This window comes from Lottia gigantea, assembly GCF_000327385.1.
Source record: "Lottia gigantea unplaced genomic scaffold LOTGIsca_177, whole genome shotgun sequence".
Taxonomy (NCBI): domain Eukaryota; kingdom Metazoa; phylum Mollusca; class Gastropoda; family Lottiidae; genus Lottia; species Lottia gigantea.
Window position 1 is genome coordinate 46897 of NW_008708262.1, and position 20408 is coordinate 67304.

A 20408-nucleotide genomic window follows, 5' to 3' on the forward strand; every position below is an offset into this window, starting at 1 on the left:
ATGAATTTCACTGGCACAGTTCCACAAATTTTGGAAACAAACGCCATCCTTTCAATATATTAACCCTTTGAACCCTGAGTGTAAATGAAATAAAACGTCATATACCCTGAACTCCAAGTTATATAAGTTATAAATGTATGAGGTTAATGATATGTGACATCATTTGGAAACAGCCAGGGTTCAGCTATAATATTGTGTAATCAGCTAAGGTATAAAGTGCTAATGTCATTTTGATATAGTATTCATATTAAAAATTGTCCATTCCAATATCAAAATCAAGCAATGATCCTAGTTCCCGGACTCTACCTTGGTAGTCTACTGTTAACTTATTACTAAGTAAACATTACTTAACAGTATAATGATTCTCTGTAAATAATTTTATTACTTTTAGTTTGTACATCAAGATTAGAACCAATTTATCACTTTAGAATACGTGTTTTGATAAATTAACTGGAAAATCGGTTTTGATATCTCCATAGAAATTCAGTAATATTGCACAAGAGTGAACCAATGCAACTTCAACACAGATAAAACAGAATTTCAATGTACCAGAAATTTAGTGTAGATATTCTTCAAAAGAAATGCGATGTTGTCATTTCTGCACCTAGACATTTCTGTACTAGAAGTTTCTGGTTAAGACATTTCTATAACAGGAATTAAAGAAAGGAAATCAGCTTAGGCATTTCTTTAACAGAACTTCAATGTACCAAAAATTTTTGTGATAGAAATTCGGCGCAGACATTTCTGAACATGGACATTTCTGTACCAGAAGTTTGCCGTACAAGATGTTTTGTGTAGATATTCTATACCAGAAATTCAGTGACTATATTTTTTCTATACCATAAAGTTCAGTGTTGACATTTCTTAACCAAGACCATTCTATAACAGAATACAGAGTTAATGTTTCTGTACCAGAAGTTCAGTGTTGACATTTCTGTATCAAAAGTTCAGTGTAGACATTTCTGTATCAGAAGCTCTGTGTAAACATTTCTGTATCAGAATTTCAATGAATAGATTTATGTAACAGAAGTGTAGATAACACAGTATCATTAAAAAACAACAAAAGTTCAGCAAAGATATGTCTATAACAAAAGTTCAGTGAAGAAATTTCTTTAACAGAAGTTCAGTGAAGATATTTCTTTAACAGGAATTCAATGAAAACATTTCTACAATAGAATTTCAGTAAAGATATTACCATAACAGAAGTTCAGTGAAGATATTTCTATAACAGAAGTACAGAGTAAACATTTCTATAACAGAAGTACAGTGTAACCATTTCTATAGCATAGGTTCAGTGGAGATATGTCTATATCAGAAGTTCAGTGAAGCTATTTCTATAACAGAAGTACAGTGTAAACATATCTAATATGTAACAGAAGAAATGACAATATTTCTAAAACAGAAGTTCAGAGAAGACATTTCTATAATAGAGGTTCAGTTTATACATTTATGGACCTTGACATATCTATTACAGAACTCAATGTAATTTTTTCTGTAACAGAAGTTCAGTGAAGACATTTTTAAAACAGAATATCAGTGAAGACATTTCTATAACAGAAATTCAGTGTAGATATTTTGTGTTCAAGGCATTTTTTACTCAATTTCAATGACGATATTTATGTACCCTTGATTTTGTGTAGACATTTCTATAACAGAAGTTGAAACAAGACATTTCTGTACAAAAAAATTCAGTATAGATATTTCTGTACCTGAATATATTTGTTCTCAGTCCAGTCAAAATGGAATTGATCAATATTGCATTTTTACTAAAGGCATTCTCCATTTTGAGCCTGACTCTAACAAATGCAGAAAACATCACAGATTTAATGAATTTGGATAAGCACCTTATGCAACAGAATCCAAAGAAATTGCGACCCATTGTAAACCAAAGTGAACCAGTGACTGTGAATATAAATGTCTATATATTTGCCTTATTACAGGTCAATCACATACGGCAAACATTGGAAATAAGTTTTGTATATAACATAACTTGGAAAGACGAGCTCCTAACATGGAATCCAGAAGATTATGGTGGAATCAACGCCTTCGTGCCAGAAACCGCATCAATTTGGATGCCATTCTTATCCTGTTATAATTGTTTGGAAATGAATATATTCAAAGATGAACAATCTCCAGTAACAATCTACCAGGATGGTGTAGTCGTTTGGCAACCAAGGAAAAAATTTGAAGTCTTTTGTAATATCAAAGTTAGATACTTCCCATTTGATGAACAGATCTGTAAGATTCAGTTTTTTCCCATGAAACATTTCTATTTTGAAGTTCTGTTGAAAGAAGCGTCCAATTCAGTCCAAAAAGTTTTTTACATAGAGAATGGTGAATGGGAAATGAAAAATAACAAAGTCAATTCTTATTTTCACACGATTTCAAAATCTTCAATATTGGAGGTTACTTTAAACATGGAAAGACGTCCTTTATATTTTCTTTTAAATATTATCAGTCCAATCGTATTACTGTCGTTCTTGAATCTCTTCACGTTTTGCCTGCCAGATGACTCGGGTGAGAAAATCCTGTTTTCGTTGACGATGCTATTATCTCAAACTGTGTTCCTGGGTACCATCAGCAGTTCCCTACCAGCCACCTCCATTGAAATAGTCTACATCACATACTACATAACATGTCTCCTTGGTAGCAGCTGTCTTATAACTATTGCTTCTATTACTCTGTTATACTTCAACCACAAGCGCAAGAAACGGCAATTGAAGAAGGAGAATAAAGATTTAGAGGATCAACAGGCCCTAGAAACATCACCTAATGCACAAGCAGCATCACCCAATGCCAAAGCAGCATCACCTAATACCCAAGAAGCATCAATTACTGCCAAAGGACTTAACAGAATCTTCTTACAACCAACTGAAGATCAAGCGTCAAAAGGGAATGGAAAAGCAGAAGAATCATCAAGTTGCCCAGATGTTGTCAACAATGCTTGTGTACTGAAATCAACCAAAGTCAAATCTGTCAAGAAGAAATGTTGTAACTGTACAATGGATATGTTCATATTTTGTTTGGCATTTATTATCTGGGCAGGTCTTACAATGATTTTCTTTCTAAAAATTATCTTTAAGGATACAGGATATGGTCAAGTCATAGGTGACATTAAGATTAACTGAGTTTTGGTTTTGATCAAGGTTACTTATTCATTAATTTTTATTATGTAAGATAATTTGTTTTCTTTTTGATTCATTTAAAGGCATTATGCACTTTGACTTTATTAGTTAGTTTAAGTGTTGCCCTCTTGACATTATTGTTTATAATCTTGGTTTGAGTGTGAAGGTCTGGTGATCTTAAACCAATTTTATTATGATTCCACGGCATTCCTAACAAGAGACACAACTGGCGCTTCTAAATGTGTATTTTTGTAGATGTATTGTACTTTGAAAGGAACTGGTATACAAAGAATTAATGTGTGATATGCTTATGTCTTGCATGTGCTTAATAAATGTATATAATAATGTTCATTTTTGGGGTTTTTATGTAAACCAGTAATATCAGGACTCAACTGAACAAGTTGTGTATGGCTTTTCACTTTCCAATTTCTGATTTCAAACTGATTCAATACTCAAAACTTGTTTTAACATTGTGATTTGTCTGATCAATTGCCCAACAGACAACACAAAGCTTCTGACAAATCCAAGGGATTCCAAGGGAGAGTAGTCTTAGAAATGAAATGAAATGAATGGAGTTTTACGTCCTACTTTTCTGCACATGTGGGCTAATGAAGACGGCCAACGCCATGCAGGGTGCAATGAGGGAAATTTTGCCAGGACAGCGGCATTAGTCTGCACTTTTCCAATTTCCAACTGTCGAGGGATCTTTAACGTGCACAGCCTGTAGCACACGGGGCCTCGGTTTATTGTCCCATCTGAACGACTAGACACTTTTTCCATGTCAGCCCCTCGTATCACTGACGGGGAAACCGGGTTGAAAAATCCGAAGTATTATCTCGACCTATGCCGGGATTGAACCTTGGACCTTTTGGTTAGCGAGTAAGCGTCTAACTCACTGAGCCACCGCGGCTCCCGGAGAGTAGTTTTAGAGTCTTTATTTTCAGTATCTAATTAGATGAAATCATCATCATATAATCTTTAAAAAGGGAAATGTTACTGTGACTATATTTCCCTTCTTCCAACTGCAGAGCTTGTAGCCTGCAGATACCCTGGATCAGACTCAGGACCCCTAGTATTTTGGAATTAAAAGCCTAGAGAACTCATTTCTAACAAAGTTCATCTGCCAAAAACATATCAAAGTCAAAATCTCTGCCGAACTGAAGAGGGTCTTGCTGGGGCTTAATTCTCACTTGTGGACCCCACCCTAACGATGGGGCTGAGGACACACAGTGCGCATGCAAATCAACCTGATAAGTTGCTGAACTTCCCAGCTCATAGCTTACAAAGATTTTTATATGGTGCTGGTTTAGAACCAGAAAAATATTGACAGAGTACAGCAGATTTCAAAGCATCAAAGCTATTTCCAATATGTCAAATTTCAACACAATAAAATTGTTGAAGTGTTACCATAGGGACTATCTAACATTAGAGGGATATTCAATGCAGGATTGTGTTCTAATAGAATATCAAAACAAACGATAGCTTGCAAGGCAAGATAATATATGCCCACAGGCAGCTTTGATTTTGAATATAAATATTTAGCAATACAGTAACAATCACAAGAATAAACATAGGCTTGCAGCAAGTCTCGCAAGCGAATATGCCCACCAGCAGCTTGATAAAGAGCTAAATATGAACTGTAAAACAAACTCTTTATCATAGTTTGATGCAATATCACATTTAGCTTGTACTTTCATATCTCTCTATTGAAACTCCCTGGTTCTACATTAGGAGGCAGACAACAAGTTTGCTATCTAGAAGCTAAAACCAACTTTAGCATTGTTAAATCTAACATAAATTTTACTTGGTTTATTGTGTTGATCCTTTTCAATAAATGTAACAGAAAAATTATCGGATCCTCACCAAATTCTATAGTGCACATCTTCATAATGACATTGACACACATACAAAAGATTAAAAGATTCCATTGAGAATTGTAGTCTGTAGAGTGAGCACAGACCAAAAAAGTAAAAAAAAAACGAACGCTATATCAGAGTTTTATGCGATATCTCTCAAGAAAATCATCTGATCATCACCAAATTCAATAGTGCACATCTTCATAATGATATACATACAAAAGATCAAAAGAATCCATGGAGAATTGTAGCCTGTAGAGTGAGCACAAGGTAAATGTGAACGGACCGACGGACCGATAGGGGCAAGTACAATATACGCTCATACTTAAGTGTGGGCGTATAAAAATCATATACTTCTTTTGAACTTTTTGGGGTAATACTGAAAATGTCAAAATCAAGCAACAATCTAGTCTTTTAGTGTCTACGAGCTAAAAATTTAACTGTACTCAAGAACTAGGGCAATAACCCATGCTAAATATTTTTCGATTCTTCTGATTTTCAATAGGGTTCATCCTTGGGTGATTACGAACACTCACACCAAGTTTCATCAAAATCCATTTAGAATAGTGTCTTCTAGAGTGTTTATGAGCAATTGTGGACGGAAGGACATTTCATATGGGCTTATAAAAAATAATAATTACCTCTTTTGATATACAATCAGGACAAGGCACTAAGAAATCATAGACCACACCATGAAAGGATTCCTCTATCAATCCCTCAATAATTTCATGAACCAGAAATATAATATTGGCTGGTCTCGGTCCACAAACTTCAATTTCTAACTCATTTTCACTGGAATATCAATTCATTATTTGCAAAAGCAGTTTGGTCAAGTTCAATGAATGAGTTTGATTTGTATCTGTGATGGTCAGATTGGTTTGTCTATTGGGCATTCCATTTGGGGAGGTCACATAGCTAAATCAAATTTGTAATTCAACAACATACAAATTTTAGTTAATAGGATAATGACATCAAACAATTTCAGAAAAGAAAAGAAAATGAAAAAGAAAAGAAAGGAAAAGGGAAAATAAAAAGGAAAAAAAATAAACGAAACGAAATGAAACAAAATGAAACGAAACGAAACAAAATGAAATGAATGGAGGTTTACTCCCTACTTTTGTAGGCTAATGAAGACTGAGTGAACAAGAAGAAAAAGACAAAACATAGGCATTAGCAAACACTTTTTCATCTCCTGTAGAGGAATGCACTAAACACAACCCATGACTAGAGGATTTTTCCATATCTACAGACAATGGAAGCCCAGCATAAATGAATCTCTTACTTGATTTGTCGTATAAGAGCCATATGGTCATTCTTCTTCAGCATAGATCCTCTTTTCCATATAGTTTTACCATTAGAGAACTGGAAGAGCCTTACCTAAAGTAACCAAATATACAAGATCATCACACCTCTCTAATACAGTGGTGTGGCACCATGCAGGGTATGCTTACTCTTCTAGACACCTGATACCACTTTTCATTATGAAATACTTACTCATGTGAAAAGTTCATTAGCTGCTACCAATGTTTCGTTAAAATGTTGTTTGGATTTCGGGTTTAGTTTTGCAGTTCGGATCATTAGTACTTGGTTTATTTATTATTCATACATTTACCTTGCTAGCAAGACAGGACCATGAATTCATGTCTAATTGCTGCAAGTTTTGTATAAAGCTATGTTTGCATAGAAGTCTAGTTTGATTTGGAATAAAATAAGTAGTTATCTGTGCTATACAAACCATACTTAAATAACCTTTACAATGACTTTAAATTAGTGTTGGGCATTACGGTAACTTTCGTTTTCTGTATCATGTGACTCGGTGACCTTTGAACTTAAAACTCAGTTTTAAATGGCCAATGCTAGATCAGTTTCATAAAAAAAAACTTTGATGGAACCGGAGACATGATATAAATGGTGTAGGGAGAAAATGATGGTATGACTGAACTACAAAAATATTCATCTTCCAAATATATCTTGGCTAATGCAGTTCCGAGGTATCTAAATAGGTTTAAAACCCCCGCACCTGCAAAGATGCGGAAAATCCCCATTTAACAGGGTCTTTTTTTCTGTGTTTAAGTATCTTAGCTAGACTATACCTGACATCTGTTAAATAAACCAGCAGGTAAATAACTGAATCTATAAACCATTTTAGATTGTTGTCTCCCTTTCTTCTTTAACTCTTCAGCACTGGGCCATAATGTCTGAAATATTTGCAACACAAGTATATTCACTTACATGTACTCTTATCAATGAAATGAGAAAGAGTTCTACATCCTACTATTTTTTGTCTAATGACGACAGATACAAAACTACATGGAAATAACACATGAATGTAGTTCTCAGCCATTTTGAATCACTACCTTGACTTTAAGTTGAATTTTATATAATATTTCAACTGAAGTCGAAGTTTTGATTTAAAATAGTTGTGCACTATGATCGATCATGTGTGTTATTTCCATGTAAGAAGAAGCGTATGTAGTTTTGTATGCTGATCACAATAGATAATGATGTGTAGCACTCATTGAGGACAATTTGCTAGGACAATCATATGAACATTCATTTTTCTTGTTGATCTTGTTTGTTCACAGTTCACAGTTCATGTTTCTTGCCATCACAGACATTCTCAATGGAAAGCAATAGATAAATTCAAGTAAAAAATGATGAAAGCTACCTTATATACTTCATATATACTTTTTATATAATTCAAAAAACAATTTTTGATCATATAAAAGAAACTTGGGTTGGGTTGTCATAGCAAAAGGGAGGCATTTGCCACCATTTAGTTAAGGCCCTGGAACGATAAAACTCAAGTTCAAATGTCAAGATGCCCTGTTTTATCAGCATTCAAAAAAAAGTAAACTTACATCTATAGCTTCTTTAGGTTCCTCATGTGGCAAGAGGCAAGGTACAATGTTTATATTTTGTTTTGGTAGTGGGAATGTTAAATCAAACTGTTCTGTAAGTTGTAATAGCCACTGATGTAATGATTTAGGGTATTTTTCCCATACAGTTTTAATATCTGAATGACAGAATTCTCCTCTATGAGCCTATAATATCAAATAATAAACACAAATTTTAAATGACTAGTTACCTCTGTGGACACTGAGTATGTTACTTCAAGCTAAAACATCCAATTTACAAGATACATGATAGGATTTGTGAGTTTTGACAGATACATGATATTAGTACCTGAATTGGTGAGTTTTTGATAGATACATGATGTTTTTACCTGAATTGGTGAGTTTTTGATAGATATATGATATTATTACCTGAATTGGTGACTTTTGATAGATACACGTTTTTTCCTGAATTGGTGAGTTTTTGACAGATACATGAGATTTTTACCTGAATTAGTGAGTTTTTGATAGATACATGATATTCTTACCTGAATTGGTGACTTTTTGACAGATTCGTGAGATTTTTACCTGAATTGGTGAGTTTTTGACAGATTCGTGAGATTTTTGCCTGAACTGGTGAGTTTTTGAAAGATTCATGAGATTTTTACCTGAATTGGTGAGTTTTTGACGGATACACGATATTATTACCCGAATTGGTGAGTTTTTGAAAGATTCATGAGATTTTTACCTGAATTGGTGAGTTTTTGACAGATACACGATATTATTACCCGAAATGGTGAGTTTTGAACAGTTACTTGAGATTTTTACCTGAATTGGTGAGCTTTTGACAGGCACATGAGATTTTTACCTGAATTGGTGAGTTTTTAACAGATACTTGAGATTTTTACCGGAATTGGTGCGTTTTTGACAGATACATGAGATTTTTATCTGAATTGTGAGTTTTTGACAGATTCGTGAGATTTTTACCTGAATTGGTGAGTTTTTGACAGATACATGATATTATTACCCGAATTAGTGAGTTATTGACAGATACATAAGATTTTTATCTGAATTGGTGAGTTTTTGACAGATACATGATATTATTACCCGAATTAGTGAGTTTTTGACAGATACATGATATTATTACCCGAATTAGTGAGTTTTTGACAGATACATGAGATTATTACCTGAATTGGTGAGTTTTTGACAGATACAACACAAGCCATGACATCCACAATCCATTGTGGATTTATTACAACATGATCCCTTAATACATCATTGTCAAAAAACTGCACGGTTCCTAATTCATGTAAAAACTGGATAGCTTCTAATATCTGTAATGAAATTCAACAACATATAATATCTCAACAAATAATGGTAACCTTTGACCTTAAAGAAAATGCTCACTTTTCTGAAACAAAATAACAATAATAATAATAATACATTTATATAGCGCCTATTTTCTAGAAAGATCTACTCAATGGCATTGATACACCTTATATCAACCATTTGGCAGTAGACTTCCCTGCTTCCACAACACTCAGTATTTTCAGCAGTAGATAGACAACACTGATTTTTAGGGTACCCAATAGCATATAACATGAATGATTAAATAACAGAACACAATTTTATAGCATACTACTCTTTAGTTTTATTGCACGTTTCAACAATTTACATTGTCATTGTCAAGTGAAATAGGCGATGACAATGGACAGATTTTTGAAACTTTGTGTGTAATACATAAAATTGTGTTCTGTTATTTAATATGATCTCTACCCATTAATGTCGCTTAAGGTTTAACATGAATGATGGAAGTTTTATAATTCAGATATCAACACCCAATCCTGCATCTCTACTAAAACATTTAGGCTCGAAACGCCAAAATGATGGCTGTTGACTGGTAATCCCTTAATCAACTGCAATTGACCAAAATTGTTTGGAGCTTATTCTTAACTGTGTAGAGTTGGATATTTCAGGGTATTTTGTTTTGGAATGTCAATTTCTGCCAAAAACATTTTGGGTAGACAAACAGACATGTCATGCAAATATTTCCAAATCAACCTCTCTGGCTTTTGTCCCGAATAGAAAGAATCTTACATCTTTTTCATCATAAATTCCCTCCTCCAATGCAAACTGTTGTATAGTAGACCATTCCAGTATACTTGTTTTATTTCTGGCTCTGAAAGTTATAGAAATAACTAGTAATATTACTGTGTGTATGATCAACCAAATCAAATCCAATATTTTGTACGTAATTTACTGAACTAAAATCTGAATTCCAATTCAATGACAATTAACATTCATATTTGAAATCTATTAAAGGGACAGGTGCAGCATTTTGGGTGGTTGATTTTAGTCTTGAATATATGTTAATAGTCTTCAGAAGTACTAGAAATGTATGAAAATCACATCATCCATTTAAAATACTTCAAACTATGAAGTTTACTCACTATTTCTATATATCCCAGAGTATCTTAAAATGACGAGTCATCATTTTAACTTTCAAACACGGATAATTCTAGACACACATGGATTTGAAGTTTCAAATTCCGTTGGTGAGCTGTGAACGCTATTACTGATTGGATTAGCTAAAAAATTCTCGTATCTGAGACTTAAGTATGATTGGTCCAAAAAATGGTGCACCTACCCCTTTAAAGGGATTGTAAAGAGGTTTTCTAAATTTTGTAAGTGTATCATGGACACTGATAGCATCAATTTGCACCATTCCAATTTTCAGTCAGACGTTGAATTGCCAGACATCTGATTGAAAATTGTAATGGTCCAAATTGATACTAGCAGCATCCCCGATACACACAAATGATACGGAATCCTTGTAAAAAAAAAAAAAATTGAACTTTCTTTTACAATTCTTTACTTCTAGATGTTCTCATGTGTTAAATTGTTATGATTTTAAATATTTTTGCTATTTTTTCTCTTTCCCTTTCTAAATGAATCGAGATCATTATCATAATAAATCGTATCGTTGGATGAGTATCGTTTTTCTTCTTTGCAGCCTTAATTATATATGAAAACATATGGACTCACTCCACTAAAACATTTTATGCAAATGATTGTATAGGAATGTAGCCTATTTTTGGGTAAAATTTGGTCTAGATTTGGAATTTGATGTCTGAAATTGCATTATCTTTCAGATTTGGTGAGATGATGAGAACCTAAAGGCGGAAGGCTAATTCTAAATTAGTCGTTTTGTGAAGTGCCAAACTCTAGCGGATGAGTATAACCAGTAGTAGTCTACTTTCAATTTTAGTAGCTCAAAATTTTCATGGTCATCATATAATGATTTTTTTAGGAGACATTGAGAATTGGTCAGGCTTTCATTCGACATATTGGAAAGCTTCAACGACATTTCTGGAAAAAGTTACAGAATGTTGAATTTCGTGTTTTAACATGGGAGGAGATGGCAAATGAATTAGTGGAGTGAGTCCATATCTGAATTTTTAAGATAATTAACAGAGAGTACAATATGCATAACCTGTATTATAAACATTGAAAAATTACTTACAATAGAATTTTCTTTTCCAAATTTAACCAGACTTGTGGAATTTTTTCTCCCATATTTTTCTGTTCTAATGTTATCCTCAACATTTCTTCTTTTAGTTTCTTGACATTCTGCAACATGATATTCTTTGTTTTCACTAATTTCTTTTGAAAATTTCATGCCTTTTATTTGAGATATTAGTTTAAAGGGACAGATGCACCATTTTAGTTTTGAAAAAAAAGTCTTCAAAAGTACTAGAAATGTACGAAAATCTTTCACATATATCTCATATTAGGACATTTTAGTTATTTTCGATATATAACAGAGTCTCAAGAAAAGACGACTCGTCTTTTTAACTTTAAAACCTGGATAATTCTGGACACACATGGATTTGAAGGCTCAAATTTTGACGGTAAGCTGTGTTCACTATTACTGATTGGCTTAGCTAAAAAATTCTCGTTTCTGAGACTAAGATATGATTGGTCAAAAAGAAATAGCACATCTGTCATAAAAGTCTGAAGAAGTCGTGCCAGGCAAGATAACAAACGACTACTGGCAGCTTTATTGACTTGACTGCATACATAGGAGATGCCAATGTTTCATGTGTGTGTATAAAATTAAGATACACAAATACTCACAGTGCCCTCTATTGAACTAACAAAATAAAATCCTACTATTTGAGGATATAGCTTTCTTAATTCTTCCATAGCAATATCAGCCTTTGGTACCTTAAATATACCATCAGAAGAATGTTGACTCTTATATTTTCAGCTATTTCAGCTAAAGAAATGATACTACCACAGATAGTATAACAGAGACATCCATAGTTAACATATCTAATTATCTTAACCTTTAACTTGCACCATGTTTTATCAAAAATCTTTACTATGTGACCTAGGCCAGTGCTTTCATGAGACTATGTTCTCATCACCATCTAACACCAACATTTTAGACCATTCATATTTGTGTATGTAATTTCCAGTAAACCAAAAGTGGGATTTTCATTTCAAAAAGTGTTTGGAATTAATTCTGTTTACTTATCAATGATCCAAAAAAACTAAGATAAACTGTTCAACAAATCAAATCCAACTTAATAAAAGGTTTTCCTATCATATTTGAGGAATTTTTGGACATAAATTGCTTTAATTTGGTCAGCCGGCTTGGTGTATTTGATTATGGCGCCATCTAAGACTGGAATTTCTTCAGATCGTAAAAGGAAACCCCTAGTTATGGTATTTACAGCAGACTGTAATTGACCTCACCTTGTCACAATGGGTACCAACAATAAATATGGGTGTCTTTGGAGCATGGCAACAGATAGAACTGAGCCAAAAACCCAACCCAGCATGTTCAAAACCTTGTCTTGTTGACCATACCAATATATATACAGCTCTTTTAGACAGGAAAAACTGCAAAGAGAGTTAAACTAGTAAATATCATCAATAATATACAGCTCTTTTAGACAGGAAAAACTGGCAAGATAGTTAAACTAGTAAATATCATCAATAATATACAGCTCTTTTAGACAGGAAAAACTGCAAAGAGAGTTAAACTAGTAAATATCATCAATAATATACAGCTCTTTTAGACAGGAAAAACTGCAAAGAGAGTTAAACTAGTAAATATCATCAATAATATACAGCTCTTTTAGACAGGAAAAACTGCAAAGAGAGTTAACCTAGTAAATATCATCAATAATATACAGCTCTTTTAGACAGGAAAAACTGCAAAGAGAGTTAAACTAGTAAATATCATCAATAATATACAGCTCTTTTAGAGAAAAGAAACCTGAAATCCAAACAACATATTAGCGAAACATTAGTAGCAGCTAATGAACTTTTCACATGAGGAAGTATATTAATCAGAAGTGAGTAAGTATTTTATAACCAAAAGTGATATCAGTTGTCTAGACGAGTATAAACATACCATGGAACATACAATCAGAAAAATAGTGATTTGACTATGTTACGTCTTTTAATGGCAAAATCTAAACAATACTTGAATGTATATTTTTCAGAAAAAAAAACTTGTTGGCCAATGGCCATTTGCTACCTATATGAAACAGGTGAAAGAGAAACTGGAATTTTTGGGGTTCACTGACACAAATAATAGCAGTTTTCTGGCAATTTCTTTCAGAAATCCTGTTCCTGAAAATATTTGGCTTTTTTTTTTTTTTTTTTTAACCTTTCCAAATTTTGGATTTAGCCCCACAGCCACATTCTGGTAGCCAAAATTTCATAGACATCTAGAAGAAGATACAGACCTGATGTGTATTGTAGTAAAGTGTTTGACCAGCGAAGTCCCAGGTGCTATAGGTAACTTCTACATTATCTTGAGTTTTAATAGTCCAGGGCTGTATTGATATACCATCAGTAATTTCTTCACTTTTAGTTCCTTCTGTTTTATTATTACTGCTCATTATAGCTTTCAATAAGCTGCAAAAAACAGTCGTTCAGAATGCTATACAACTACAGTAGCAAATTTCATTGCAATTTTTGAAAAAGCATATCATTTCATCTTAAAGGAATTGTAAAGAGGTTTTCTAAAATTTTTATATGTATTAGGGACACTGATAGCATGGACATGCACCATTCCAATTTTCAATCAGACGTCTGTGGTTCTTGGACATCGACTAAAACTAATTGTTTCACTAACTGCCATTATGTGATACAAGCAAATTTTGCAACAAGAGACGCCATAGTGGAATTTGCAGGAACCACAGACATCTGTTTGAAAATTGGAATGGTGCAAATTGATGCTATCAGTGTCCCCGATACATAGAAAAAGTTAAGAAAACCTCTTTACAATACCTTTAATAAACATGTGTAATGTATATTAAGTTTCAACAAAGTCTAATCTAAATTATATTTTGAGTAAGTTCGGGGCAGTAACTGAATTTCACCTTCCTCAAGAAGAGTTCTTCACAATGCTGTTCCTAGAAAGATACTTCTTTGTAACAGACATGAAATCAGAAAGATAAAATAGGTACTTCTTATAAGAATTTTGTTGATGATTGTTACTATCACAGAAACTTCTAGAAAGGTTAAAGATTTGAGTGTGAAGTCACATTTACTTGAACCTACCTTGTTTTACCTGCTCCACCGAGTCCTACCAACATTAATTTGGTCCGTCTACATTCAGTAAAACCACCAGCTAATCTTTTTAAATAGGCTTGGACAGATTCAAATCCTCTCTGTACCACTTCATTGGGGGGTGTACGTAATGATGGACAATGTTTCAGCAAGAGAGCTGTAAAGAAATATTTTTCTACAGGCCTAGTGAATGTCAAAGTATTACAAATGTGTCTAATACCTTGACAGCATTAGGCATTTTTCTTGTATCACAGAAGCTTGTAAATAAAGGTTCCGATTGGATTGTATGCTAGCAAATACTGCCAATCAGAGCTCTTCAAAAAAAAGACTGTAAACAATATGGCTTTGATGGTAACTGCAACAATTGGATCCCTGCATTTACAACCAAGCATCATACCAAGTGCCTGATGATGTTAAAAACTTAAAATGTGTAAAATACAGGAAATGACATAAAGATGAAAGTGAATTGATCCACCAAACCACAAGATAAAAATGAATGAAGACAATTGTTTTCAAATTTTAGACTTGTAATCCATGACAGATCAAGATGGTAATGATCTGCCTGGTCAAAAAATCTTTACTAAGATTTGAATAACCTTTAGAAGCAGATAGTACATAAAACAAAATACATAAGAGAAGATATTATGGTATAAAAAAAAACTTCAATAACGTTTCAACAAAATTTTCGTTTCAACAAACGTCATCAGATGAAATGATGAAGAGAATATATAGCAACTACGGTGGCCAGCTCCAAATTAGTCAAAGAACAGATCAAGCATTACCGCAAGACTAAACCCATACTGATAGCCAACATCACCTGGTACAATGATTGAATGAATCTTCTTCATGGCTTCCTCCTTTTTTTGCCATATATTCTCATGTTTACCCCCTTCTTCTTCATTTCATCTGATGATGACACATGTAAGTTGTGTTGAAACATTATGTACTTTGTTATTAAAGAAGTGTGTTATAACATAATATATTCCCTCGTGTTTTTTGTTCTATCATTACTTACTATTTAAGTTTGGTAAATGACCTAGTCCACCAGGTAAACTCTCTAGTAATGGCTGAGATTGAAGATCTAAGGTCTGTAATTTGGTCAGTAAACAGATATATGGTGGTATAGAGGTAATAGCTTGTTGTTGTAATGATAAATATTCTAGATTGGGTAATCTAAAAATAGCTGGTGGGATACCTCCATATACTTCATTATCTAGAAAAGAAATGTACTATGCTCATCTGGTGCTCATTTGATAACAACCCATATACAGATGCTTTCAAAAATTTGAGAATGGTATACATGTTAACAAACGAAATGGATTTATCAGTCCTGAATTAGCTAGTGCAGACTAGCAATGCACTGTACAATGAGGGAAATTTTCCAGGATAGCGGCATAAGTCACTTTCTTACCGTCTAAGGATCTTTGATGTGTACAGGTTAGCAGATTTATCATCAGGAGGGGCACCATTTGTGGTGCATCACCGGCTAGCTATGTAAGGTTCATGGAGCTTAAGCAATACCAAACACGAAAAGTGGAGTTTGAGCTAATTTACTTGAGAACTAGCGAACAAGACCTTGACTAAGCTATAAGATTTAAACGACATTTAAGCGAGGAGCACATATAACAAAACAAAGAAGTGTGTTATATTCCATAATATTGTCTTGTGTTTTGTTATATGTCTAAGCTAGTGTTACAATAATTCCTACTTACTGATATTATCACTGCCCAATCTAGGAACAGCCCAAAATAGATAGTTGTTTAGATGTGCCACTTCATCAATATCTAGTGTACCAGAATGGTTCATATCAAACTTATCAAATAATCCATCAATAATCTAAAATATAACACTAATTATATCAATATCTAGTGTACCAGAATGGTTCATATCAAACTTATCAAATAATCCATCAATAATCTAAAATATAACACTAATTATATCAATATCTAGTGTACCAGAATGGTTAATATCAAACTTATCAAATAATCCATCAATAATCTAAAATATAACACTAATTATATCAATATCTAGTGTACCAGAATGGTTCATATCAAACTTATCAAATAATCCATCAATAATCTAAAATATAACACTAATTATATCAATATCTAGTGTACCAGAATGGTTCATATCAAACTTATCAAATAATCCATCAATAATCTAAAATATAACACTAATTATATCAATATCTAGTGTACCAGAATGGTTCATATCAAACTTATCAAATAATCCATCAATAATCTAAAATATAACACTAATTATATCAATATCTAGTGTACCAGAATGGTTCATATCAAACTTATCAAATAATCCATCAATAATCTAAAATATAACACTAATTATATCAATATCTAGTGTACCAGAATGGTTCATATCAAACTTATCAAATAATCCATCAATAATCTAAAATATAACACTAATTATATCAATATCTAGTGTACCAGAATGGTTCATATCAAACTTATCAAATAATCCATCAATAATCTAAAATATAACACTAATTATATCAATATCTATAGTGTGCACAAAGGCACAGTGTAACCATTTTTTTGACCAGTGATACTTTTGTTTCGGAAAGGGAATTTTTTTTAGCTAAGCCAATTAGTAATAGCGTTCTCAGCTCAGAGTTGAAATTTGAGATACTGCCATATATAGAAAAGACATTTATAGAAATAGGAAAAGAAACTGCTAATTTGAGATATTTTTGAAGTAATTATGTGATTTTGGTACATTTGTAGTATTTCTGAAGACTATTTTACTTATATTAAAAATTCAAATCAACTCCAAATGATCACTTTAATGTCAACACTGTATGGAAGTATTAAGGAGTCTATTAAGAATTAAAATCACTTACTTCTTGTCCCAAACAATAGGCATAACAAGAAGCTCGTCCTTGGAACCATTTTTCTAATTGTTTGTGTTGAATTCCAGTTTCATACACTAATAATGGCATACCTGAAATACAACACTTGCCAGCTCAAAATATGAAAAGCAACAGTATAATATGATTATCAACATCCTACCATTGCTTTCACAATCCCATCTCATCATTAATTTTGATTTTTTGATTGTTAGAGAATTTACTTCTCAAAAAGAGGGTTGGTGCAAAACTCCAATAATTCCTGATGATTCAATGGAAGCTGCCATTTTTAGTCACCATCCTTTTACTCCAAATGTTACAAGGCTCCTGATTGGATCAATTAAATGGTGGCGCATGATCTACAAAGGGAGGTTATTAGTCTCTATATCCAAGAAGATGGGATTGTAAAAGCAACAGTTAAATGTGGATAATCATCGTACCGTTCCTAAAGGAACATGGGTCAACATGTGAAAAGCTGATGACCTTGAATAAGTCATCTTTCTTCATTATTACAGTCGACCCTCGTGAACCAAATTAAACAATTTTTGTTTGTTTCTTTTTTTTTGGATTCAATGGACAAAAAATAGCACTGTGCCAAGATAAATTATGGCATCCAAGCAAAATTCCTCACACCATTGTTAATGACCTAAATTGATATTATTTTCATGCATGAAAAAATACAGTCTAATTGAAATTAGACCTAACCCCTCTAACCAATCAAATTTACGCATTTATCAAGTTCACTGGAAGTGAAAACAGAAAACATGTCTTTTCATTGGATGTTCCGAATTGAATCAGTTAAATTTGATTGGTTAAAACAAATGTCATCAGGTTAGGTCAAAAAAGTTAATTTGACGAGTGTTTAAGACTCCGATCGGTTGACCCTACTGTTAATGAAACGAAAGTTCGGTCTAATTTGAATTAGTAAAAAAATTTGTCCAAACCATGTACTTACCATCAATTTTCAAATATTTTAAATCCCGTAGATGTCCAATTGAAACGGGTAATTCTGCTAATGGATTGTTTTTCAAATTCAACTTCTCTAGCTTCGACAAATTACCAATTTGTTCAGGGACATTTTTTAATCCCATCTGCGTTAATTCTAACACTTTCAGATTACTGGTTTCTAGAAACTCACTGGGTAATGTTTCTACATAAACATTTTTAATGACTAAAATCTCTAGGGTGGGAGATAGGAATATATCTTGAGGTAAAGTTTTTAATGAAGTCAAATCCGTCAATTTCATTTCAATCAAACAGGGACATTTTGCTAGACCTTCCTCAAAGGTAGTTAATTGTGCACACTCGCTAAGGGAGAAAATCTTTAAATTCTGAAAATTACTCCAGAAATCCTTTGGCACTGAAGGTATTTTCATCTGATCTCGTTGAAATATGTTGACAGTTCTGAAATACGGATCATAATTTTTGAAATCCATTGTAGGCTCGTTGTAGTTCTTCTGAAGATCTCCTTGTTCAGATAGCAAATGAGCTTTACATAGTAAATTGGCATTTGGTCTCTTTACAACCAGAAATCCAGGATCGCTCAATGGTTCCTCTGGCATTTCAATCACTTTATTGGTATTCTCTCCAGAAGCCAATATGGCAGAGTCCAATCCAGAGTTCAAAATTTCCACTTCGTCCTTAATTAAGCCGCCATATTCTATGTATATCATGGACAAAGATGTGTAGATTTTTAATAAATTATATACCAAAACTTCAATCTGAAACAGAAAGAATTTTTTTTTTATTTTTCAAAATATATGTAAAAATATTGGTTCACAAAGATTCCAGTCTTAAAGGGACAGATGCAGCATTTCTGAGAGTAAATCATACCTTGGTCTCATAAACGTGAATTGTCCCGCTAAACTAATCAGTAACAATGTTTACAGCTCACCGTAGAAGTTTGAGCCTTCAAATCCAAGTGTGTCCTGAATTATCTTTGATTGAAAGTTATCTTAACCAGTCATTTAATAGATATTCTATTTTGAATATCTGTTGATGACGTCATGTGTATACAGTAGAATAAATCATTCTGTTTGAACGAAACAAATTACACTGGACTTATTCGCGTTCCAGCATTGAAGAAATTTGATTGGCTGGAAGTGTTATCAATCAGATGAAAGTTATATAGTGGAGTCGTTAGACCCTATCTAGAGTGGGTATGTAAACATAAACAAATAAAAGTATGCAATGAAAGATTCTACGTCGCCAGAGTTCCAATTGCACTTTTTTGTTATTCTATTCACCCAATTGGATTTGGGGGATATTAGCCCTGAATTTTTTTTCATTTCATTTAAAATTCCAACCTGCTCTACAGACAAATCCTCTGGTTTTCCACCATCAAAAAATTTCTCATAGCTCGGTAGTACTGCCTGTAAGTAGAAAATATACTGATGTTTGCATAAGAAAACAGAAAAAGAAAGAAATTTATGTTCCATAGGTTCTTTTTACCAGCTGGTCCTATGAAAAAACCTCTTGGCATTAATCTTTACCAGATTATCACAATCATTTAGAGTTGAATTGATTGAAATAATGAGGAAAGACACCTTTGTGGAGATTCCTAAACTTTCATACATCGACTGAGATAAGAAACCATGACCATTAGAAACTAGATCTAGTGAAGTACAGGACTTATCAATGCTTACCATTCTAGATATTAGATGTGAATAAGCAATTCCAGAAGCCATATTTCCATATAAACGATCTGCCGAAATGATATCAGTGATTGGCACTGGATCCATATCTAGTAGATGTGACTGAAAATGGAGTCTATCCAATTCCATAACTATAAAAAAAAATTATATAGCAGTAACATAACATTTTCCAATATTGCCATGTACGCTAAAAATATACATCCACATTAGTGCTTGGTATCGCCACAATATGATACATGTTGCGATACAAGGATCATGATACGATACGCATCGCAATATAAGGATCATGATACGATGCATATCACAATACAAGGATCATGATACAATACATATCCGGATACAAGGATCATGATACAATATGTATCTCGATACAAATATAATGATACAATACGTATCACGATACAAGGATCATGATACGATACATATTGCAATACAAGGATCCTGATACGATACATATTGCGATACAAGGATCATGATACAATACATAT

At 33.1% G+C, this 20408-nt stretch overlaps 1 protein-coding gene across 1 annotated transcript; it reads left to right on the forward strand.

Moving 5' to 3' along the window:
* Positions 1-1832: 1832 nt before the first annotated feature.
* LOTGIDRAFT_64863 (hypothetical protein) lies at positions 1833-2702 on the forward strand (the record flags this gene model as incomplete). The annotated part of the gene is made up of 1 exon (XM_009051976.1): positions 1833-2702. A coding segment is annotated over one exon (870 nt), but the record flags the coding sequence as incomplete, so codon positions are not given.
* Between the last annotated feature and the right edge of the window lie 17706 nt (positions 2703-20408).